Below are 26228 nucleotides of genomic sequence, written 5' to 3'. Positions count from 1 at the left end.
AAATAATGCTTATGTTAAAAAGACACAAATGAAGGGGGGTGTTTACAAGTACAGTATGTACCGCTGTCTTGTCTCTCGCATGGCATCATATAATTGAAATTTGACTTGTAAATCTGCCTGTTTTGCATGTCAAGGTGAACGTGTGTGGGCCAAAGAAACAATTCAGCCCTTGACATATTATATCATGTGTACTGATGTGGGCTATTTTTGGTTGTAAGCTGAATGTTTTGAATATGATTTCAAAAGGTGTGACTATTTTCAATTGGTTACATGTTGTTTTATCAAAAACACGAGATGCAAAGAAGAGTGGAGAAAATGGGACTTTGAGAAATGATGTGAAAACATCTCTGCCTGCAACAACATGATCATAAAGGAAGACACACACTGAGAGATAGTTGGCAGCGGTATTGTTTTCTTCTTCGATTCCCTATTTGGCTTGTGTTGAGCGATTGCGGGAGGGAGAGATGGTGAGAGAGGTGTGGATTCAACCTCCAGTACCATCAAGAAGGCCAAAGGAATTTCCCTTCTTCTTTCTATCTCTCTCTCTCTCTCGCAGTGGCCATAGGCTATGCAAATTAGGGCCTTGCTCTGCTAAATAAAGAACACTCAAGAAAACAAGAAGGTATAAAATAAGACAAAGACATGAGAAGGGAGGTTGGGTGAAGAAATTAAATGATTTGCACAGACCTGAAATAGACAGAAAAGATGGAGTTACAGTAAAGAGGACAGGGAGAGTGGGAGGATGGTGAGGTGAGTGTCGGGTTGTGTGTTGAGTGTTGTTGAGAACAGTGTATAGGGCTCATTTGCATGGTGGATGGGGCGAGAGAAGGGGAGAGCCTTTCACATCCCCACTGAAGGACTACCACACTGGACACACATACTCATCGTAACACACTAATGCAAAAAAACACACATATGCCCTCAGTTTTCAGTTTAGTGTTTTATTGGCTTGCCAATGTCCAGTAAATTTTACATAAAGCAAAAATTAAAATTAATTGAAAGCACTAACTAAACAGACATTCTCTTCTACACTCGTGTAAACCCACACACTTAATCACAAACTCTCACACAGATGGAGTTCTTTCTTCAAGAGCTTCTGAATACTCTCCAGCACATATGTACTGTAATCTGTACACAGACACGCACAGATTTGGCTCTGTGTCGCATCTCTTGTACTAACACAGTTTTTTATTAACATCTATTAGCAACAGTGTGACTGTTTGACCTGAGACTATATGCAAATTGGTACGCAGATGAGCTGCTTGAGTATGCAAAGTTTGGCGCGTACAGTGTGCTGTCACAGACTGTTTACCGCGTAAAATGCTGTCTCTGCATTCTCATTGAAAGGACAGAGGAACTCCCTGCTGCAGATTTGCTTTTTTTCATAGCGTAACAGCATAACAATTTCAGTGAAAAGTTGAATTGAAAAATGCATAACAATTTCAGTGAAAAGTTGAATTGAAAAATGCACATGGATTTTAGAATGTCTTAGTGTTTGGTTTGTTCTGCTTTTGCTTGAATGGCAGCATTTGAGATGCAACTCCACAAGTTTAGAAGCAAGAACATCTGATTGTTACAAACCGGTAAGACCTTCGTTCATCTTCTGAACACAAATTACCATATTTTTTATGAAATCCGTAAGCTTTCTGACCCTGCGTAGACAGCAACTCCCACGTTCAAGGTCCAGAAAGGTAGTAGAGTACATATTTAAATTAGTTCATGTGACATCTGCTGTTTAACCAAAATGTTATGAAGCTACGAGAATACTTTTTGGGCTCAAAATATACAAAAATAACGACTTTATTCAACAAGTTTCTCTTTTGTGTCAGTCTGCACCATGCATTTAAGAGCACTAATATGCATTCAAGAGTACTACAACATGCATGTTGTGCTGACGTAGAACCCGGACGTGCTGCGTGTTGTGTTTACAAACACAAGACGGCACGTTCTGCGTAAAAAAAAAAAAAGTCTTAGTAAATATGTTTGAAGATTTTGACTGAGCATGACTTGTAATTTTTTGCCCAACCTTACTTATTCGAAGCAGAATATACAGACGATGAACTAAGAAGGATGGACGTTCTACATCAAAACGCTGACGCAACCAGTGTTGCCAAGTCTGCGATTTTCCTGCGGAATTGGGCAACTTTAACACTATTGCTGTGGTTTGAAGTGACCCCAATAACGTGATATTTAGCCTCTGGAATGCAAATTTTACCAGGGTAGTAGCAATTGGATGGGTTTTGATGTAAAAACCTGACAACCCTGAGCACCCCCCCTGTTGTGGTACTCTCATAAATGCGCGGTGACACGGAAGAGTAGAAATTGCTGAAAAAAGTCATTATTTTTGTCTTCTTTGCGCACAAAACATATTCTCGTAGCTTCAAAACGTTACAGTTTAACCACTGATGTCACATGGACTATTTTATCCATGTCCTTACTTCCTTTTTGGGCCTAGATTGTGAAAGTTTTGTTGCTGTCTATGCAGGGTCAGAAAGCTCTTGGATTTAATCAAAAATATCTTCATTTGTGTTCCGGAGATAAATTAAGGTCTTACAGGTTTGGAACAACACAAGGGTGAGAAATGAATGATAGAATTTTAATTTTTTTGGGTAAACGATCCCTTTAAGGGGGAAAAAAAAAATCTTACTGACCCCAAACATGTGAATGGCAGTGTATTTGCATGTTTCATTGCTTCAGAACATTGTTCTGCATACTTTATTAAGCACAGCAAGGTCATCATGCTAAGGTGCTTGTCCTCCTTATTATGGGCTGCTTTGGGGCATTGAGAGATCCGCCCACATACTCATTCCTCATATACTGAGTAACAGAAATAGATATTGTAAGACATCACATTGAGAAAGGGCTGAAATAGAGGTGGTACCATGATAATGTGATTTGTGACCCTGGACCACAAAGCCAGTCATAAGGGTCAATTTATTAATATTAAGATTTATACATCACATGAAGGTAAAAATAAATAATAAATAAGCTTTCCATTGATGTATGGTTTGTTAGGATAGGACAATATTTGGCTGAGATACAACTATTTGAAAATTTGGAATCTGAGGGTGCAAAAAATCTAAATACTGTATTGTATATTATAAAATCACCTTTAAAGATGTCCAAATTAAGTACTTAGCAATGCATGTTACTAATCAAAAAATAAGTTTTGATATATTTACAGTAGGAAATGTACTAAATATCTTCATGGAACATGATCTTAATATACTTAATATCCTAATGATTTTTTGCATAAAAAAAATTAAGTATTAACCCATACAACTACACTACCCGTACACTACCGTGCTACTTAAGACAGGTTTTGTGGTCCAGGGTCACATTTGGTATTACAATGGTGCTGAATGATTTCAGTATTCATGTACTTTGGAGTATGTTAAAAAAATCACAGTAATACCATTGTACTTTTTGGTACTTTTTTGTGAGTAAGAGAAAGTCGAGGAACATAGACATAGAGAAACAACAATGTGGTTGATGCAGAGGAGGAGTAGGTTGTTTTCCAGTGCCCACACACACACACTAACTGGACGTCACTAGCTGTGTGTTATTGCTGGAAGCAGCTGATTGGAGTGGTTTACTGTAATTGAACTGGAACGGGTCATATGATCCTGTCTGATTATCCTGTGGAAGATGATATCGACACACATCCTAGTTCTGAGACCAGAGAGATGGAAGATCCGCTTTGACGTCAGGTTGGGTAAATAGGTAGTTTGAATGGCGACGCACGTATTCATCTCACACACTCACTTGGCGGTGTATTGGGTGTCAAGACAAAGAAAAGGACAGGGAGAGTGAGTCATAATTAGCTTGCTGATCAATAGAAGGCCTGATCCGTTAACAAGCCGCTGAGACTGTCTGCTGGTCACACTGGGCAACATGGCTTCCTACGGAGAGGGAGAGATCACAGGGTGCTGTGGAATCTTTCAATCTGGACACTTTTTGTATGTGTGTATGTGTGTGTTAGCATTTTCCACTGCTGTGATAGCGGTGGCTGGGCCTGGACCAGTTCTGTGCATTTCCACAAAAACGCAAACTCGGTTATGTTTCAGAAAAATTGGCACCACTTCCGGTTCACCTGATAGCCATAAATGAAAGTATGCTACCATTGAAAAGTCTGGGATCAGTAAGCTTTTTTAAAGAAATGAAAGGTTACGTAACTCACGTGTTGGGGGTAACACATTGCAAGTAACGCATGTTACGTAATCAGATTACTTTTTCAAGTAACTAGTAAAATAGCGAATTACTTTTTAATTTACCAGATTTTTTGTTTTTTCATTTATTGACTGACAGCTCTTTTGTCCCCATGTTGAGAGAAATCAGGAGTAAGTACAGAGGCGTTGTGTGTGCTGTATAAACATAATGCGTACTGCAAATCTAGACTAAATGTGAATTGCTCAAAAGCAGATTCAGTATACCTCAGAATGAATAAAAACAATGAAATCCCTGTGAAATTTCCTGTCGACCTTTGATGATTCAATTCAACCATACTAATAAACAAAAATGACTAAACATAACATTTGTGTTTCTTTTTTTTTATTGCTGAAGAGTGTTGAACTTTGTTCTCCTATTCTTTATGCAATCCAGAATGGCAGCACAGCTGAAAGGTTTGTTTAAGCTGCGCTCTCTACTGTACAGACATGAATTTAAATGTCCTTCAGCCTGAGGATTATTCATTTTGAAAAGGCCAAAAATAAAACTTCTTATATTGAAAAAAAAAAAAAAAGCAATCCCAGCCCAGATGTGAAAAAATAATGTAACATGTAATGTAATTTGTTATATTTTAGGGAGTAATGCAATTTTAAAAGTAACTTTCCCTAACACTGGTGAAGACATCAAATAAAAGAAATGCTGTTCTTTGGTATTCATGAAATAATCGTAAAAAATATCACAACTGATTTCAAAATCTGAAGGATCAAAATTTCTGAAGGATTATGTCACATGAAGTCATGGCTGCTGAAAATTCAGCTTTGTCATCACTGGAATAAATGACATTTTAAAATACATTAAAAAAGAAAAAAGCTCTTTGAGCTGTGTACAGATGCTAAATTAAATTATTTTGAATCATAAAACATTGTATGTTTTCAAAACTGAATCAGTGAAGATGCAGACCAGATTTGAGAGAGGTCCTCAGATCCCCAGCCAAGCACTGACTCATCATTATGGTGGAAAAGTGATATGTGTGAGAGATCAGGTGATGCAATCAGCCTACATTACAGCGTCCTGAGGAACCCAGTCGTTACAAACCTTACTCATAATGTGAACTGACGTTAAGAGGATGTTATTTGAATGTTTGGAAACTTTCTGTTCTATTCACTTATCTAGCGAGATTCATCTGCATAGAGATCATGCTCTGTCATTGATTAATTCAGCAGAAAATGTTTCAATGCCTGAGGAAGCTGAGCGCTGCCAGTAAAGGGAAGAACTGCTGACGAGACACACACGCACGCTGAAATATAATAACATTCACTTATGAACACAGTCAGTAGAGGAGATGACACAGGTGTACAACTGCGACCTGCACACACAGAACAGGTGCTGGGTCAGGTGTGTGTGTGTCTCGCTGGAAAGGTTAAGTGCAATGTTAGTCTGCAACAGCTTTCTCTCTTTCTCTGTGTGTGAGTGTGCAACATTCACAACAGCTGTATGTGGTTTGTAATCTATTTTTCCCACTGGACTCGCTGTGTTCAGTGTGTTTATGTGTTTGTGGTAGAGGGATTTATTAGGACTTGATTACGCTTGTTGTGTTTTATAGTTTCGCTTTTAAGAATATTTATGACTGTGAATCTGGCAACCCTGCCCACATCAAACACACACAGTGGGACTGTTGCAGAGATATATGACCATAAGCGATATAACCAACCTGTTTTTTTCACTTATCTGTTTCACTTGGATGTATGTTGCTGTAAAGAAGAAAAGATCTGTCACAATTTCCATTTCATCATGACAAATGAGTCCAAGTAGTGCATAAAAATCCCAACAATGACTCACTCTCAAGCCATCCTAGGTGTGTGACTTTCTCAACTCAGGCACACTAGACAGACGTGCCTCTATATACATTTCTGCAACACCGTAATTACATATCTTACTGCATGTTTCACTGCAGTTTCAAAGTGAAATGTCCAGAGAGTGGCACTAAAACACACGTTCAATACGTGACCGTGGCACGTTTTTATTATGTTGGTACAGGCATGTATTGCTGCCTTTTTATCACGCTGCTTGAGGTACGTATTGTGGCTGTTCAGAATTCTAATATCCAGGTAATGTCGTTAAAGGTCAATGCTCTATCATGTTGGAAATATCCCCTACACCAAACCCACCCCTAAACCTACCTGATAATGTTAACAAATGCAAAAGTGATATAGAAACACATTTGTTGACGCAGTTGTGCTATTTTAACTCCCTTATGTGGATTTGAGCTGTTTTGTCTAACTGTAGTATCACTGAGTTCATACCCGAGCTCTTCATCACTCAAGTGCAACGCCGTATCGCATGAGCTACCAAGCAAACCTACTGAATTAGAAAACTCATGCATATGAAGCTGTATGTGTGACGACAATGTTTAGAAGTATCAGTTTTCAAATTGCGCAGGATTGTTTTGAAGCCATAATATAATATCCTGCAAGTAATTTTGTGAAAATTAGACTTTATTAATCAAAAGTCTTTGTGTAAATCATACTTTGTGTAAAACGGAATAAAAAGTTATGAGTCTTACTGTTCATTTCAACTGGAAATTGAATTCGTCCATATAGGTAAATTTTTTCAGGAATGTATACAGAGGCGCGTATTTCCAATGAGCCTATGTTGGACTTTCTTCTTTCAAATGAATACAATCAGAGTTACAATTAAAAAATGTCCTGGCTCTTCTAAGCTTTACAATGGCAGTAAATGGCTGTTAAGGTTTTGAAGTCCAATAAATTGCATCCATCATAAAAAGCACTCCACGTGTCTCTGGGGGGTTAATAAAGGCCTTATGAAGTGAATTCATGTGTTTATGTAAGAAAAATATCCATATATAAAACTTATAAACTGTAATTTCTTGTTTTGTAATTCTAATTCATGACCAGTGTTTTGTTTTGCACTCTCCTCTTACATAAACACATCAATTCACCTCAGAAGCCTTTATTAACCCCCTTAGAGCTGAGAGGAGTACTTTTTATAATGGATGGATGCACTTTATTGGACTTCAAAATCTCAACAGCCATTCACCACCATTATAAAGCTTGAAAGAGACAGAACATTTTGTAAAATGATTCACTATTCCTAAGCGCTCCTGTCGGATCACGTATCACAAATCATTTGTTTCAGATCTCGTATAGCAAATTATTTGATTTAGATCATAACTTCTTATGTTGTGAATTTGATTCAGATCGGGACTTCGGAGCGCATATCACAAATCATTTGATTTAGATCGCAATGGGTTTGTGAATCATTTTGCAAATTGAATGATTCAAATCAAATGATTTGTGATGTGTGATATGAATTCCCTATCTAAATCAAATTATTTGCGATACACAAAGTTATACTCTAAGTCAATTAATTCCATGCTCTGAGTCCTGATCTGAAATTATGGTTTGTGAATCATTGTTCAGTTCGGTACTTCGGAGTGTGGTCCACAAATCATTTGATTTAAATCGGAATTTTGAAGCTGGTTCACAAAATTTTTGCTTTAGATCGGAAGTTCGGAGTGCTGATCGCAAATAATTGAATTCAGATCGGGACTTTGGTGTGGGTTCATGAATCGTTTGATTCAGTTCAGGACTTCGGAGCATGTATAACGAATAATTGGTTTTAGATCAGGATTTTGGAACAGTGTTTTGTTTTGCACTCTCTTCTGTACTTCGGTGTTCATTACTGCGCCTATGTCCTATGTCATCCACTAGAAAGCCACTCTCTTGTAAACAATATTTTTCTTACATAAACACATCAGTTCACCTCAGAAGGCCTTTATTAACCCCCCAGAGCCATGTGGAGTACTTTTTACGATGAATGGATGCACTTTATTGGACTTCAAACTCTCAACAGCCATTCACTGCCATTACAAAGCTTGGAAGAGCCATTGTATTTGTCTGTAAGAAGAAAGTCATATAAACCTATGATGGCTTGAGGGTGAGTAAATCATGGGGTGATTTTCATTTTTGGGTGAATTATCCCTTTAACATCTGAATTACACTAGTGTTCCTCTTAGCCACAAAGTGACATGGCACTTACGGCTCACGTGATTGGCTCGAAAACTGTTTTGGAACATAGTGCCCATGAAGTAAAGAGGCAACAGGTTGTGAATCACTGCCATTTAGATGAATGTAATGCTAATGGAGAACTCTCTCCAGGTATATTAGAACTCTTCGGTTAATTGTATTGAATCAAATCACATTGAAAGACTTGACATTTCCGTGTTACAACTCCTTGTTTTCTTGATATTATTTTGATCATTTAAGCCTGCGACTGTGTGTGTGTTGTGCAGCAGACAAATTCCACTCATATGTGTGATGAGGTGGTCAGGAGCTTGTGTGAGGGCTGTAACGGTGTGTGGAGGAGTGTGTGAAGGGACAAAAGGCTCTTTAGCGGAACGCCACTCATCCCGCTGCCACAGAAATGGCTGGGGATTGTTCCCGTGGAGACGGCACAAGCGGCAGAGCACTCAGGGTTGAGGAGGATGTCGTGACTGAGCCCAGCGTTAGCGTGTGTGTCATATTGGAACAGCAGTAACAGGACTTCAATCACAAAGCCTTTGTTCAGTCCAACGCTCATGACACGAGCAGCAGGTGTTCACTCCATAGGTGTTGTCACCTCTGTGGGACTTCTCAGTCCCTTTCTTCCTCTCCCTTAGCCTCCATCCACACTGTGTATGTGTGATGCACACTGTGTTTCACTGGTCATAATCTCTTTTTTCTTTTTAGCCTTTCTGATGTTTTTATTCAAGAATGTTAATCAGAGTATTCCTTATGTTTGTTAAGGTCCCGTTGAATTTTTATTTTATTTGCACGTTATACACAAACTACTGCCACCTTATTTTAATTTTTGTTTGTTTGCTTTTGCCTTTATTAGGATAAATAAATGTTTTTGCCTTTATTAGGATAAAGGCATAGGATAGTTTAGACCTGACAGGATATGAAGTGGGAGAGGGGCGAGGGTGCTTTAAGGCCTGGAAAACCTTGAAAATAGCAATATTCCTGAAGAGGTACTTGAAAAGTGCTTAAATTATTGAAAGACAATCTATGATTTTTTTTTTTTTTAATAAGCACATATTTTCACACAAAATTCACGCAATTTAAAAAAAAAAATACTTTTTTTCACTTATTTAAGACCAGCAAGCTAAACCAGTAGTAGTACTGACAATGTTGTGTAAACATGGCTGAAGAAAAGAGGAACAGATTCCAAATTAAGTCTTTAACGCTGGATCTGCTCTGATTGATTCAAACCCGTCACTTTGATAATTCATTTTAAGCGATTGACTAGCAAAAGCCAGATTAAATTTAAAGAGCCATTTATTTTCGAATTTCGCCATCACTTGTAATGACTTTAAAAACCACATAGTGATGGATGAAACTGAGCTTTTCGAAACTCAAAATCAGTTAAACCAATGCGTCGCAAAATGATTCACTGTTCCCAAGCCCTTCTGTCGGATCACGTATTGCGAATCATTTGTTTCAGAGCGGGACTTCATATCTCGTATTGCAAATTATTTGATTTAGATCATATCTTCTCGTATTGTGAATCGTTTAATTCAGATCGAGACTTCGAAGTGTGTACTGCAAATTATTTTATTTAGATTGGAACAAGTTTGTAAATCATTCCCTGAATTGATTGATTCAGATCAAATGATTCAAATCAAATGATTCCAATCAAATGATTCAAGTCAAATGATTCAAATCAAGTGATTCAAATCAAATGATTTGCGATATGTGATTTAAAGTCCAAATCTAAATCAAATTATGGTTTGCGAATCATTATTCAGATCGGGACTCTGGATCGTGAATTCACAATTTTTTTTTTGCTTTACATCAGAAATTCAGAGTGCAGATCGCAAATCATTTGATTCAGATCGGGACTTTGGTGCGAGTTTGCGAATCATTTGATTCAGTTCAGGACTTTGGAGCATGTATGGAGAATTTTACTTTAGTAAAAGTGTAGTATTCTTTGTAATAGTTTAGTAGTAATACTTTGCATGTGCGTCACTTTATTGTTGCCATTTAGTTTTATTAGTATATTTTTATTTATTTATTTATCTTTTTAGAATTTGAAAGACATTGTTTGATAAGTGAGATCTCTGATTAAAGTAATTGAAAATAAAAAAAAAAAGTGCTTGAAAAGTCCTTGAAAGTTCTGGAATATCATTTTACAGTTACTGTTCGAACCCTGGTCAGTGCGCTCCAAACAAAGCTATTGGCACCAACTAAATATTGATTGTTAACCTGAGATTTTCATTAATGCATTTTATTTATTTTTAAATGATTTTATTTATAAACTACTTTCTTTGCTTATGTGACCCTGGATCACAAATGTAGTTCGGTAGTAGTAGTATTTGTAGCAATTACCAAAAATACATTGTATGGGTCAAAATTATAGATTTTTCTTTTATGTCAAAAATAATTAGGATATTAAGTAAAGATTATGTTCCATTAAGATATTTTGTAAATCGTAATTTGTAAATTTATCAAAACTTAATTTTTAATTATTAATGTGCATTGCAAAGAACCTCATTTAGACAACTTTAGTGGTGATTTTTTTTTTTGCACCCTCAGATTTCAGATTTTCAAATAGTTGTATTTCGGCCAAATATTGTCCTTTCCTGACAAACTGTACATCAATGGAAAGTTTTTTTATTTATTAAAAAAAAAAGACCCTTATGACTGGTTTTGTGGTCGAGGGTCACATATTTTATTATTTAAGGGGACAGTTCTCTTTCTCTGTCAGTGTTGGCTGTCAATGAGATGAACATATCATTTTGCTCATTATTTTTACCATAGTATTACCAAAGTATTGAGTGTTGAATTGGGATTTTTTCTTATTTTCATAATGTTCTTTATCTTATTTTATTTAACCAACGTCATATTTTATGGGAAATACTTTACAATAAGGTGTTGTTTGTGTTAATGTATTAACTAACATGAATGAACAATGAACAATACATTTATTACAATGTATATATTGATCTTTGTTAATGTAAGTTAATAAAATGACAGTCATTCATTGTTAGTTCATGTTATGTCACAGTGCATCAACTAATGTTAACAAACACAACTTTATTTCAATAGTGCATTAGTAAATGCTGAAATTAACATTACTTACGATTAATAAAACCTGTAATGAACCTTATTGTAAAGTGTTACCATTTTATCTTGTTTTATTTTGTTTGCATAATATTTTATATGTTAATTTTATATATAATTTTTTTTAAATCATAGTATTACCATATTATTAAATGTTCTAGGATTATTTCTGGGATTTTTTTCCCCCACGTTAATGTGTTTTATTTTATTTCCTTTTTATATATACTTTACGTTGTAATTATTACTTATTTTATTTTTAATATTATTTATTTATTGTGTCTTTGTTTTCAACAGTCTGTGATTTAATCTGTAATTGTTAATTAATGTCTTGGTTTTTTTACGTATTATATGTTACAGTTACTGCCAACTTACAATGTGTGTGTGAGCAAGACTATATGTAAAACAATCCCACCAATACATTACTTTGAAATGTAAATTGCTGATCCTGTATGAAAATGTTTTGATTCACACTCTATCATAAGACTCTCTTCCTCAATTCTACCTTCACTTCCAGCTAAGATTGTAATGAAAAAAAAAGGCAGCAAACCTCAATCTCTCTCTCTCTCTCTGTGTCTCTCACTCAAGGGATTATGTGAATCAGTCTCAGATCCGTGGCGTATGCTGGAAGCAGTCGTCAGTAATTCTGCAATGAGATAAGAGCGATTTCCCGCAGCAGCCGCGTGTTTGTGCATGTTCATATGTTCATATGTTCATCAAATTTCCCGAAGTGTCATTTCAACTTCCTCTTCTAATTTTCATCATAATAGCACAGAAAGATAATCTACGTTTGGATCCAGTCATGTTTAATCAGCCTAAATGCGGAGGAGAATTTCCGCTCTACATCCACCGAGGGAATCGTGTGGACTGTGATGCAGATACTAAATCTGACGCCTGGGTTCATTAGGTTTAACGTTGGCACTGGGCTCTCTCTCCATACACAGATTAGCTGGCTCAGCCCCATATGTTGTGTGACTCTGCCAATCCCCCTGCGTTTGCTTCACGCTTTCGCAGGAAGTGACAAAGCATTTCATTTCCTCTCCAGCAGCAGGTCGCCTTCAACCCAGCATGTTGATGTGGGAATTTGTGTCGATTTACAGTGTGGATGTGTGTGTGTGTGGCCCGGTGGCCCTTCAGATAGTGAGCCTCCCCGCCAACCGGGGGCCAGTTTAGTTGCTATGACAACCCAGCATGCCATCATAATTTCACGGGCCACCATGTAAAGTCAGCTGTGTTTCACATGTGAAACTGCACAAGTGTGAATGTTGTGTTTGTTGTATAGTAATGTGTGCTTGTGATCAGCATCAGTGTATCAGAGACAGCAACAGACAGTTACAAATAACTGCAGTAGTGCTTTAGCTCCAGCAACTACCGCCCCCTAGTGTCCTCACAATAAACTGCAACCCACAGAGGCGCTCATTCATCCTGCTCTCATAAAAACAGAGTCATAAGGAATGATATCTTCCTTCAGTCAAGTTGCGCTGTAGTAGGGAGATGTTTTATGTCATTACCAGGCTGTAAAACAGCAGACACGTTGAGACTGGGAGGTTTACTGCGATAGAAATATCTAAACGGGAGATAAAGCGACTGGGTGGAGGTTTGCACGTAAACATGATAGAAAACACTTCTCTCTCTGTCTGTCAGTGTTTGCTGTCAATTACAGGTTGGCTCGTTACAGTGTCTCCTTGTCCAACTCTCACATCAGAGCCCACCCTTCACCCTCTACTGTGTATTTCGGTCTGTATTTCCATCTTTTTCCACCTCTCACCAGATGCATCTTGCTCATCTCTTCCACATCCCACCTGTTTCTGTAACAGACACTTCTAGGTATGTTCCACAGTCGAGATGTTTACTAGATATTTCTGAATGTTCCGCATGTAGGTTTGTTTTGGAACTTGTGTGCTTTAGATGACAAATAGGAAATATTTATTCCTCAGCTGTTGCTCTTTTTATAGCTCAAAACATTACATGGAGTTCTTAGTGATGTGTTAAGTTTGTTTTAGCTTATTCTCTGATGCAGGGCAAGGGTTTTCAAACTGGGATCTGCAGAAAAATGTTAATAGATGATAAAATTATTATTACTATTAATATTGATATATAATCATGAGATTACTCAGTAATTATTTAATTCATGGCAGTGTAAATAAAATAATTTGTTATTGATTTCATAGTTTCTAATTCAAAAGATATATAGTGTAGAATGTAATTATTTTACATATTTTTCTAGATGATATTTGATACATATTTATACTGTTTTAATTTTAAGTATAAATGTATCTTTCTATGTCTAAATATATAGTTGCATATAGATCACAGCTGCATTGTTTGATCAAAAACACAGAAAAAAACAGTAATACTGTGAAATATTATTAAAATGTAAAATAATGGATTTGCATTTTAATATACTTTAAAATATTAATTATTTCCGTGATGCAAAGCTGAATTTTTAGCATAATAACTCCAGTCTTCAGTGATCCTTTAGTTTAGAAATCACTCTAATATGCAGATTTATTATCAGTGTTAAAAACTAAATATTTTTTGGAACCTGTGATTCTTTTTTCAGGATTTTTTGATGAATAAAAAGTTTAAAAGTACAGCAATTATTATAAGTAGACATCCTTACTAACAATATACGATCACTTTTTATCAATTTAACACATCATTGCTGAACAGAAGTATTAATTTCTATCAAAAAAGAAAGAAAGAAATTACTGACTGCAAAATTTTGAACAATAGTGTAAAAAAAAAAGCTTTATATTTTAAATAAATGCTGTCTTTTAATGTTTTATTCGTAAAAGAATCCTGAAAATTTTTTCACAGGGTCTAAAAAATATTAAGCAGCATACCTTTTTCTAACATTGATAATAAATCAGCAGATCACAATGATTTCTTAAAGATCATGTGACACTGAACACTGGAGTAATGAAAATGCAGCTTTGCATCACAGAAATAAATTCTATTATAAAGTATTTTTTTCTGAATTTCTGATCAAATAAGTGTAGCTTTGATAAGCATAAAAACTTCTTTAAAAAACATTAAAAATCTTACTGATCTCAAACTTTTGAACGGCAGTATATATATATATATATATATATATATATATATAGATATAGATATAGATAGATAGATAGATAGATAGATAGATAGATAGATAGATAGATAGATAGATATAAAGTTTGGCGACTATAAACAAATAAGAAACTAAAAATGTACACTGTAAAAAAATAAAAATAAAAAAGATTATTGGAGTACATTTTACAAGAAAATACAATTTCTATTTAAATATCTTTTTGTTTATTTGAGTGTTACTTGCTTTTTTTAATAATTGTTTGTGAAATGCACTCAATTTTTTTTTCATTATAGATTTATACAATGTATAACATGACTTATATTTTTGCAAATCTGAGCACAGTTTGAGACATCTCCTTTAAAACCTTAGAGGAAACGTGTGATTATTTGTTATTGTATTAGGAGAAAAATCTGACAAGCAAAAGACATCTTGCAAAAGTCTCCTTTCACTCTCCATTCTCCAGTTAACCTCATTGCTTTTTAGGAGAAGCAGTTTTATTAAATGTTTTGGTTCCTACAGGATGGTTGATTATCACAGAGGAATGGCCTCATTGTCTTATCTCCCGCCCTGATCCAATTGAAACGTCTGTCTTGGTCTATAGCTGCTTGGGATTTTCTGTGGTTCTTTGAGTGGTGATGCTTACCAAACTAGTTTATCTAGTTCTAAATATAGACACTCTGCACGCCAGGGTGGTTTTCATTGTCAGACAGTAGGTTCTGGTGTAATAGGATGGGCGGTCTTATCACTTCACCTGTAAGAGGAAGTTAGTTTTCAAAAGAAGGCGTGTCTTTAAGGTGCAGCCGAAAGGAAGTCAGCGTGTTCCTGTGTGTCTACACATGTGTGTGTACATGTCGATGGCTGAAAGGACTCATCATGCCCGGGCTGTGTCCAGGCAGTGTTTGTTGCTTTGCTCCGCTCCTGTTCGGCTGTGATGGAGGTGGGCAGGGGGATGCCAGCCGCTTAAGAGAAGAAGACTTTTTGGAAACCTCCTCAAGCAGTTCAGTAAAAACATCAGAAGGAGAAACAATCAGCAATAGCGTCTTCTCACAGGTTTGGATAGGCTATAACATTAAGCTCTACTTGACTGTGTGTAGTTTTCACTAGAATGAGCACTGCAGAGTGTGTTTGTGTGATTGTGTATTAGTGGTTATCTATTTTTTTTTTTTATTGTAAGGCTGAACTTCTCATCTCTGTCTCATCTGTTTGGTGATCTCTTACTGTCATCAGATGATTCACGATTGGCTTTGTGCACATGTGTATATGCTTAGAGTATATGCAAGGTGTTTGTGTGTGGATGTGTGCACGTCAGAAGGTTTATCTGGGTTAGCAGGACATGCTCGTTTGTGCTGATCTGATTACCGCAGCATTAATGCAAAGCCTGTAATAAATAACAGAACTGGATGGTCTGAACAGTTAAAGACACAGCCACTGTAAACAGAGCAGGGGGTGAAAACTTTTGAACAGTCTAGAGATGTGTACATTTTTCTTATTTTGCCTAAATATCATATTTTTTCATTTAGTACTGACCTTCAGAAGCTACAGAAGACATTTCCCAAAAGACTAGTTACATTTAAGTTACATTTACCCTGATCTTCAAATTCAAAAAGTTTTCACCCCCCGGCTCTTAATGCATAGTTTTTCTTTCTGAAGCATCAGTGAGCATTTGAACCTTCTGTTGTAGTTGCATATGAGTCCCTTAAGATGTGAAAAGATGGATCTCAAAATCATACAGTCATTGTTGGAATGGGTTTAAATACAGAAAAATGCTGGAAAACCAAAGAAATTGTGGGACCTGAAGGATTTTTCTGAAGAACAGTAGGCAGTTTGACTCTTTAAACAAGGGACTCATGAACAACTATTACTAAACAAAAACACACACACACACACACACACACACACACACACACACACACACACACACACACTTGTGAATCATTCAGGTAACAACACAGTGTACAAATCAAGGGGATGTAAACTTTTGAACCGGGTAATTTTTATAAACTAGTATTTTCTCTTTTGCACTATATGTAAACATCTTTTATGTGAAATATCTTATTCAGATCAGAACTAAATAAACAATCCCTCTTATTTTGGTAAAATAATTACCATTTTGCAGATTCTGAAAGGGGGGTGTAAACTTTTGACCTCAACTGTATGTTATTATCAAATTTATGTATGCGTATAGCAATGATTGAATGGGAAAATCACCACTTTACATTTACACTTATGCGTTTAGGAAATGCTTTTATCCAAAGCCAATTGTTGGTTTGTCACGGAGCCAACAATATTCATAGTGTATAACGCCAGGTTTTTGGCATCTTTTAAATATCTCAATTGTTTCTCCTAAACTAACATGAGATTAAATGAAGGGCTTTTGCTTCTCAGATCAATTCTCCTCAGACAAAAGTCCTGTTCAATTAGAGCAAGTCAGGTACATTCAAACATGTCTGTGCCTTTTCACACAAGCTCAGGAAAAATTTCAGCCCAGACAGGAATGTCTCTGATTGTAGTATTTAATTTGTTTGCAGTGCTTCTCATTTATTTGGGCCTCTGTTGAATACAGAACACATCCGTTATCTTTTTGCCAACTTTCTTAGACTTACTGCACATCCTATTCAAATATGAAACGAGAATTAATCCATTAGAAAATAAAGTCAGAGACCAGGTTATACCTGACTGCGCTGCGAGTATGATCCTCACCTTAATTAATTCCTTCCTTAATTATGTACATAATGTACATGAAATCACTGAGACCTAGGTTAATAATGGTAACTGAAACATTTGTTTGACAGACTAATCTCAATTAGTGCAAAAGTCCTTGGTAAGCTTATATCCATATATCCTGTCACAAACTGTGCTCTGATTTGCCAATATGCCAAAACATTTCCTTATCAGATTCTTCCAAGACCAGATTATGTGAGCTATGCTAACCACAATCATTTTATAGCTCTGTCCTCCTACTGTATGTCTCTAATGAGATATTTTTGTTTCCTTTTTGTTATGTTATTAGAACAAGCTTCTATGACCAAATTGCCTCTTAAAAGAAATATTAGAGAACTTGATTAAGTGTCTTAAAAGGGATAGTTCACCCAAAAATGAAAATGCTGTCATTAATTAATCACCCTCACGTTGTTCCAAACCTGTAAGACCTTTGTTTATCTTTAGAACACAAAAATGAAAAATCCAAGAGCTTTCTGACCCTGCATTAACAACAATGCAACTACCACTTTCAAGGCCTAGAAAGATAGTAGAAACATCAATAAAATAGTCCATATGACATCAATGGTCCAACCGTAAGGTTATGGCGCTGCGAGAATACTTTTTGTGCACATAGAAAACAAAAATAATGACTTTATTCAAGAAATTCTTCTCTTCTGTCTCATGTGTTATCAGCACCATATGCATGGTACTCTCAGGAACGTGCACTGAAGACTGACACAGAAGAGAAGAAATTGTTGAATGAAGTCGTTATTTTAGTTGTTTTTGCACATGAAATGTATTCACGTTGATTCATAACATTACAGTTGAACCATTGATGTCAATGGAATATTTTAACAATGTCATTACTACCTTTATGGTCCTTGAATGTGTCAGTTGCATTGCTGTCTGTGCAGGGTCAGGAAACATTAGAATTCCATTAAAAAATATCCTAATTTGTGTTCTGAAGATGAATGAAGGTCTTACAGGTTTGGAACAACATGCGGGTGAGTAATTAATGACAGAATTTTCATTTTCCCTTTAAGCTATGAATGAGTAAGCTGATTAAAAGTATTAAAACTGATACAAAATGTAATTAAAGCTAAGTAGAAACAACATGTGACATAATTATTACAACTTAAAGTCAAATTATTAAAGTCAAAACCGAGTAATACTAAAATTACACTTTTATGACCTATGAATTAGCATTTCTCTGTAAAGAGGAACATATTTGCCTCCTGACTATTCTGTTTCCCGGTTTTTGTAACAAGATAATGAGGAGACATCTTTGAAAGCCTGTTGATGAAGAGATCAGCATGCACACTGATGTTCTGTGGCCGTGTGTTATGTAGGATTAGCATTTATCAGCTCTCTTATCTCCGCTGATCCAGTCGCTGACCAAAAACCCATCAAGGCATCGACCGCTGAGTGGTCTTATGTGTCCCGGTGGTCTATTGATTGGATCGCATGTATGTCTAAATGTACATATCATTCAAACACCACTTCCTCTTGAGATCTGCGACACACCCTGATGTTGTAGCTAAGAATGCATTAATTCTTAACATCTAATAAACACTAATATATCTAAAAAAGCAGACATTAGATGCTCTACGGGGTGTGTGGGGGGATACATCTATCAGTTGACCATTTTGGCGTTCAAAGAACTCAGTGTCTTTTATGTTCATCAGTCTCTGGCGGCTAGCTTTCTCCCGTTTAGGACTTGAAAGTGTTTTTTTTCTCCTTTTCGCAGCCTGTGATGTTGCCCTGATTTTTAGTACAGCTTTTTAGATCAACTAAAGTTTGATTTAAAGCAACAGTTGACAGTTGAACAAAAATGAAAACTTTACTCACCCTCAGGCCATCCAAGATGTAGATGAGTTTGTTTCTTCATCAGATAAAATTTGGGGAATTGCAATAATGGATTTGCATTTGTTTCTTACAAACAAGCAACTTTTTACTTCACAAGGAGTCGTGTTGATTACCTGGATAATTGCGATGCTTTTATTAGCTGTTTGGACTCTTATTTTGACGGCACCCATTCAGCGCAGATGATACATTAATGAGCAAGTAATGCAATGCTAAACTTTCCAAATCCATTCTGATGAAGAAACACACTCATCTACATCTTGGATGGCCTGATGAGTACATTTTTGGCTAATTTTAATTTTTAACTATATAAAAATTTTGGGAAAGACCAAATATAAAGGTTCTGAGTTGGCCATAGTGAAGAAGCTGTCCATATCTACAGCCCTTCGTAACATATGCGCTTTCATTATGGCAATATAGTGTATCACATGATGTGTTTATTAATCATTCAATAAAGCTAATGTGCTAAACGGTGTGTGATTCATACAGTACATGTGCAGCAGTTCCCATTAGCACGCCGCATGTGTAGGATCTGACACTGTTACTGAATGAGTCTTGGCTTCTTCAGGGTGACACCTCAGAGGTAGTAAATTCTCAGGCTGTGTGATTTAGTCTCTAATTAGATCGCACATGCACACACACACTCTCATAGGCTGTACTGCAGGGGCTGTAATCAGTTCATTAGGTTAATTGCTAGCTGTGAAAGGGACTCATAGTCTCTGTGGGCGCTTTGGGTAATTGGTCTGGCTCTAACTCAGCTTTAACCAGACTGTGCTATCTAACCCAGACTGTCTCATACATACAGAGCTGATATCACAGTGTTGACGCTACACATTAATCTAATCTATTCTTTAGAAGTGTCGTTTTGTACAGTAAGTGATGCAATCCTATCTGTTTGTTCAGACCGTGTAGTCAATATCCGGTACGTATCTGCATCGGTTGCTATAGTGATGATTTAAGCATCAGTGCGATGTCAAGAGACTTTCTTACATGACAACTGAGAGCAGCTGTCAGGGAGAAAGGAAAAGCGGAAATTGTGCCTCTGCATGTGAACTCACACGGCACATGAGAGAACATAATGGACAGGCATTGCTGTATACACTTCCATGCTATATGTGACCCTGGACCACAAAACCAGTCTTAAAGGTGCCATAGAATAGAAAACTGTATTTACCTTGGCATAGTTGAATAACAACAGTTCTGTACATGGACATGACATACCGTGAGTCCTAAACACCATCGTTTCCTCCTTCTTATATAAATCTGGTGTTTGCAAAAGACCACTGAAAAAGAGGCCAATTCCAACATAACACAGACTATGACGTTATAGTCTCGGGATCATTAATAGTCACGCCCCCAATATTTGCATCGCCCAATCATCAGAAGTTCTGCGGATAGGCTATTGTAAAAAAACAAAGTGAGGACAATAGCGAAAATGGCAGATCACAGGAATAAATGTTACATTCCAGGTTGTGCAGGAGATGTTAAGTGCAGGGATGGGTTGGTGTCTGTACTCAGAAAGGCAAGGAAAACAAATAAGGCGATCGAATAAAATAAGGCGAGCCACTAAAGGGACACGGTTAGCTTCTTGCTAGCGCTAGCCTGTTACATTGCAGTACATAAAATTTCACTTACCACATAAACAGAGTAAGGAGAGATGATGACTGCGCAGATGATGGCAAATGATTTGCAGATCCTGATCACCGCTGACAGCATCTAATCTTGTCAAATGTGCTAAGTACTGCCGCTGTAGTATAACGTTACACAGAGCATGTGTAATCGCAAATCTCAAAAGTGAAACAAAAAAGTTATCATTCAAAACGGCAGTTTCAATGGCCCGCATTTTAAAAAGCGGCTCAAGCCGATTAATTAAATATGTATTTTCCTCCATGTGCCAGCTTGGTTAAATAATAACAGTTCAGTACATGGACATGACATACCATGAGTCTTAAACACCATCGGTTCCTCCTTCTTATATAAATCTAGTGTTTGCAAAAGACCACCGAAAAATAGGTCAATTCCAACATAACAGACTGTTACGCAACATCCCCGAGATCGTTTATAGTTACACCTCCAACATTTGCATCGCCCAATCATCACTAACGTCAGCACATCAGTTAAACAAGGCAAGCCACTGAAGGGACAAGGTTAGCTTAGTGCTAGCGCTAGCCTGTTACATTGCAATACATAGGATTTCACTTACCACATAAACAAAGAGATGACTGCGCAGATGATGGTGAATGATGGAGAAATAACTGCGTTGATGATGGCGAATGATTTACAGATCTTGAGAATCACTGAGGAGCAGCTCAACTTGTGTGGTAGGAAGCACTCCCTCTGCATTATAACTTTACACAGAGCACATGCGATCACAGAGTAATGACACTAAAATATCCACGATTCAAAATGGCAGATTCAACAAACCGCATATTAAAAGCAGCTAGAGCTCCTAATTAACAATATATTTTTATCCATGTGCGAGCTATTGAGCTCTGTGAAACAGCCAATCAGAGCGGAGCTCATTAATATTCATGAAGCTTCCAAATAACAGAGCATTTCATTCTAGGGGCAAATCCTAGGTTGTAAATGGACCTGTAAAACCATTTCTGGAGATTTTTTGCCCTTTCCTATGCCATATACCTTCTATGTAGATGTCAGAGAACAATTTAAAATATTCTCTCAATGCATTCTATGGCACCTTTAAATGAGCCGCTCTGTGAAACAGCCAATCAGAGCAGAGCTCATCATTATTATTCATGAACTTTTCAAATAAGGCAATAACAGAGCATTTCATTCTAGGGACAAATCCTAGGGTTGTAAATAGACTTGTAAAACCGTTTCTGGAGAATTTTTGCCCTTACTTAAGCCATATACCTTCTATGTAGATATCAGAGAACAATTTAAAATATTGTATCCATGCATTCTATGGCACCTTTAAGTAGCACGTAGCCAAAAATACTTTGTATGAGTCAAAATTATAGATTTTTTTGTTTTATGCCAAAAATCATTAGGATATTAACTCTTTAATGCGTATGATTTGTCTTGGCTGGTCCCTGAAGCGTACGATCACACCGGTGTGATTCGAAAGTTCGCCACATCACATCATCAGCTGCTGAATTCAAATCGGTTTTGGCGCTTTAGCTGGCTCTGGGCCAGATCGGACGTGCTGAGTGCTTGTCATATTATCACAACTATTCAGTGTTTTCAACCATATAATGCTTATTTTAGGTTTCAGACATTTAAATACACATAAGTACTAGCAAAACCATACATTTATAGTTTGTAAAATGCACACTGATGTCTATGGAAGTGGCAATAATGATCCTACAAATATATTCTGACAACATATTTTATTGATATCATATACAGATTATGTAGGTAACTATAAAGTTCACTCTCCTCTTCTCCCAACACACCAGAGACTTACTTTAATGTCTTTCAGGAGGGGAGGATGAATTTGCATGTTGTAAATCCCGCAGCTCGGATTCAGCGCGAACAAATATAGCGGCGCCCATCACCCGGTATAGATTAACTAACGCGGTCATTATAAAAGTGTTTCAACTTTTAAATACATTTACTTGCACATATTTCGAAATCGGAATATCAGATATTTCATAATATAGTGAGCATGCTTGTGAATATTAATAATAAAAAAGGAAAAACGAAATAAAGGCGATCCATGTGATTTACAGTGCTGTTGTGGCTACGGTGTGTCACATGACGCGTCACCATGGAAACAGTGTGTTCACTTAGGTCTATTTCTATTACTACAAAAAAATTATTTATAGTTATCCGATTACATACTTAATCATCAGAATAATGGACTGATTGCTCGATTACCAAAATAATCGTTAATGATCACAGTCACAATTTGAATTCAGCTCCAGACAATATTGAGCAGTTTGTATATTACAAAAAGGTCACACAAGCTTTTTGTGGAAAGCAAAACAAATTTAAAAACCACTATTCACTAAATAAAATAAAAAAATAATGCTTGAATACGATGTGACATTTCAAACTACATATGGCTGTGGTTTAGATGTTGGAGTGTTTTCAGAAATCAGATTAGATTTTTTTGCTACAGACAGATGAGTCAGATATGGCCAAAACATCAGAAGAACAAAGCCTTAGCGAGCTCAACTTAAGCCTAGTTCTGTTTGTCTGTAATAATTAATGAGATTAAGGAATAAAAGGATGTTTTATGTCTAAATCGACAAGGGATTTCATAACGGAAAAGCCAGTGTGTTGTCTTGTTGATTAAGATCTGTGTTTAACCAGGCTTTGCAGAACAAAGAAAGTGTCTTCATTATTTTTTTATAGAATAATGTAGCAAGATTTTTGACCTGCGCTTCTAGGTAGTATGTATCTTATGGCCACACAATTCTTAGCCACGCCTTTGGAACACTGATTGTTTGAATGACAGCTGTGTTTGCTGACAGCTCATTGGTGTTTCCGTGGCAACTGATAGATAAGGGTGATTGGCTGAAATTGGGCTATTGCTATGATTGTGTTCAGCCATTGAAAGATACATACAAGCAGTGTTATTTTTTCCATTAAGATCAATGGAAGCACAAAAATGTGTGTATTTTTAGATATGTCAGGCATTTGGCAGTGGGCCTTGTGTCTCACTCACTCTGGTTGATTTCTTCTAAATGGACACATAATTAAAATGTATTACATTTGATTTTGTTTATCTACAGTGATATTTCCTGAATGGACAAACGATTTCTTGAAGTGTGTAATTAGTTAATGATGCTTTTATTGCTTGGGGATTTAATATTTTGAAGGCCATGTTATGCTTCCGTGTTCATTTTCCTCATTGTTCCCTTATGTTCCCATATTTAGTGGAATCATCTTTCTGTAATCATCTTTCTTTTACTATCATTAATAACGTAGTTGCTGAGCTGGGTTGGAGATTATTTAGTCACTATTTAGTCACATTATGAGTATAATGACACATGATTGTCCTAATAGCTGTACTGATCTAACTTAAAAAGCCTCTCAGATCCACTTTAACAGCAATTCAAGGATCAGAAGATGACATATTCTTCCTATTAGTTTTTTAAAAACAAAATCAGGTCCTTCAGTAATATTTCAAGTCAATGAATTTACAAAGACTGCAGGGATATTCAAAGCAAAAGCCAAATTTTAGAAAAAAGGTAGGTTGATTTCAGATCAGAGAAAACCTTGGGAATGTAATTAGACTAAACCTCTAAAATTGAATTGTTAGTATTCAAACCACAGCAGCACCACAAGGCCATGCGTTTGCATGGGAACAACATACTAGTGGATCTAATCAAAGGGTCAAGGATTGGCTGGTTAGCTGTGCTTGTTATTGCCTTCTGGTAGATGGTGTAATGACACCATTATGGGGCCAAAAACAAAAATGTAGTACCCATTAATGAAAATGGCAGCATCCAAGCTGTGTACTTCCACGGCTGCATACACCTTCCAAGCAAATCCAATTGACATAAATGGGAATGCTGGCGGATAGCTCTTTCCAGGTTTTATAACTTCTTGGATCTAATCAGCTTTGCCAAAATGAATCCTGGGATTTGTAGTTCCAGCTCTATGTAGGGCATTGCAGAGGCACTGTGCCCTTCAGATGAGAGAGAGAGGACAAAAGAGGAGGATAAAATGGAGAAAGGAGGAGAGAATGACAGGGAACGGGGAAGGGAATGAGCAGGGTGAGTCGGAATGACGCAAGAAGGAAGAGAGAAAGGAGAAAGAGAACAGCAGGGTGAATGCAGAAGCTGAGGATTTGAGAGGAACTAAAAAGAGAGAGAGGGGAGGATTAGGAGAGGAAGAGGAGATTAAACAAAAATAGCAATCATTGTGTGAGGATGTCTGTCCTTAGAGTTCCTCTGAGTCACCATCTGACATCATTCGGTGTGTGTGTGTGTGTGTGTGTGTGTGTGTGTGTGTGTGTGTGTGTGTGTGTGTGTGTGTGTGTGTGTGTGTGTGTGTGTGTACCTGGTATTCATCACGTTGTGGGGACCAAATGTGTGTGTGTGCGTGCGTGTGTGCGTGTTTGCTTGCACACTGTGACAGATCAAAGATGTCCTCATCTTTTATGAATGTGGAACCAGCTCTGTTCTGAAAGGATGAAGTGAGTGATGTCTGGGCCTGATGCTTGTCTCGGTGTACAGGGAAGCTTCACTGGCAGAAATCCAGAAGTTAGGAGTTTCACACCTCAACTTGCACACAATTATATTTTGCCTTGTATTACACACCTTCCTTTCTTTTCCTATATTTTCATTGAACTTTGTTGTTTTCTGAGGTAATTATATTTTCTATAATCATTTAAAATTAGTTTCCAACAAAAATAGCAAAACCTGACCCACACACATATGCACATTCACATCAAAAATGAGGAAGTGCATACAATAGACTTCTGTTTTTTTTTTTAATTAATCTAAATATAATGACTATAAACTAAAACAATCCCTGAATCTACTCCAAGAAACTGTTATTTAATTAATTTGTAAATAGTTTTTTCAATTGAAAATGACCCCAAGAAGTCCTTAAAGGAAGGTTTTGACAGATTTAACTACCTTCTGGGGGCAGTTATGTCCCCACACACATCCATTTATGAGCTCTGCTGGGAGTCATGGTAGAGAAAATGAGACACCTGTTGAAAGGCATGTAGAGAATATAATCACCTGCAAAAGTGACTCATGACTCAGAGGTTACATTGACATTGCTGTTAAATGTGACCTAAATCTGGTTTTATCCCCCTTATATGTGACCTAACCCTCAATTTACTGCCCTTTTTTATGTTTGCTTGTTGAAACTTGTGACATGTATATATATATATATATATGTATATGTATAAATATAATATATATATATATATATATATATATATATATATATATATATATATATATATTATTTTTCCCCTAATATTTAACCATTGACAATAGCCATTCAACATTGCAGTGTAGTTGAGAGCTGTCAATTTTAACCATTATTAGACTTTAAAAAATAACAATTTTTAATTTAAGTGAATCTTCACATAAACCCATTATTTACAGTACCTGTGCCTGTACCTGTGTTCAGCAAGTAGGAAAAATACAGAAATTGAATAAAGTCACGAAACATAAATGCTAAATTAAATATAAATTAATCCTTTAAGATACATTATTGATTTCATATTTTTTCTTTTGTTCTTTGATTAATAGACATCATAGCAGCTGAGTTATTAGGTTTTTTGACTGCTATTACTTTAAGAGCTGCCGCTGCTGAACGTGACGCAGATTTAACACGCATGGTCGTAATTTAATTCGCGCTTTCATATAAAATGATAC

At 36.5% G+C, this 26228-nt stretch overlaps 1 protein-coding gene across 3 annotated transcripts in view; it reads left to right on the top strand.

Annotated features, from left to right (window-relative positions):
* LOC141331293 (diacylglycerol kinase delta) overlaps positions 1–26228 on the top strand; it is a 96367-nt gene that overhangs the window by 41160 nt on the left and 28979 nt on the right. Inside the window, exon 1 of one of the 3 annotated variants that reach the window (XM_073836306.1) lies at positions 15191–15405. The exons of the other annotated variants lie outside the window; for them this stretch is intronic. Within the exon in view, the coding sequence (XP_073692407.1) occupies positions 15229–15405 (177 nt within the window). The 5' untranslated portion in view covers positions 15191–15228. Of the gene's footprint in view, positions 1–15190; positions 15406–26228 lie in introns of those variants that run through there. 3 annotated transcript variants of the gene reach the window in all.

Source organism: Garra rufa, chromosome 3, assembly GCF_049309525.1.
Source record: "Garra rufa chromosome 3, GarRuf1.0, whole genome shotgun sequence".
NCBI classification, from domain to species: domain Eukaryota; kingdom Metazoa; phylum Chordata; class Actinopteri; order Cypriniformes; family Cyprinidae; genus Garra; species Garra rufa.
This window is presented reverse-complemented; position numbering and strand designations above follow the sequence as displayed.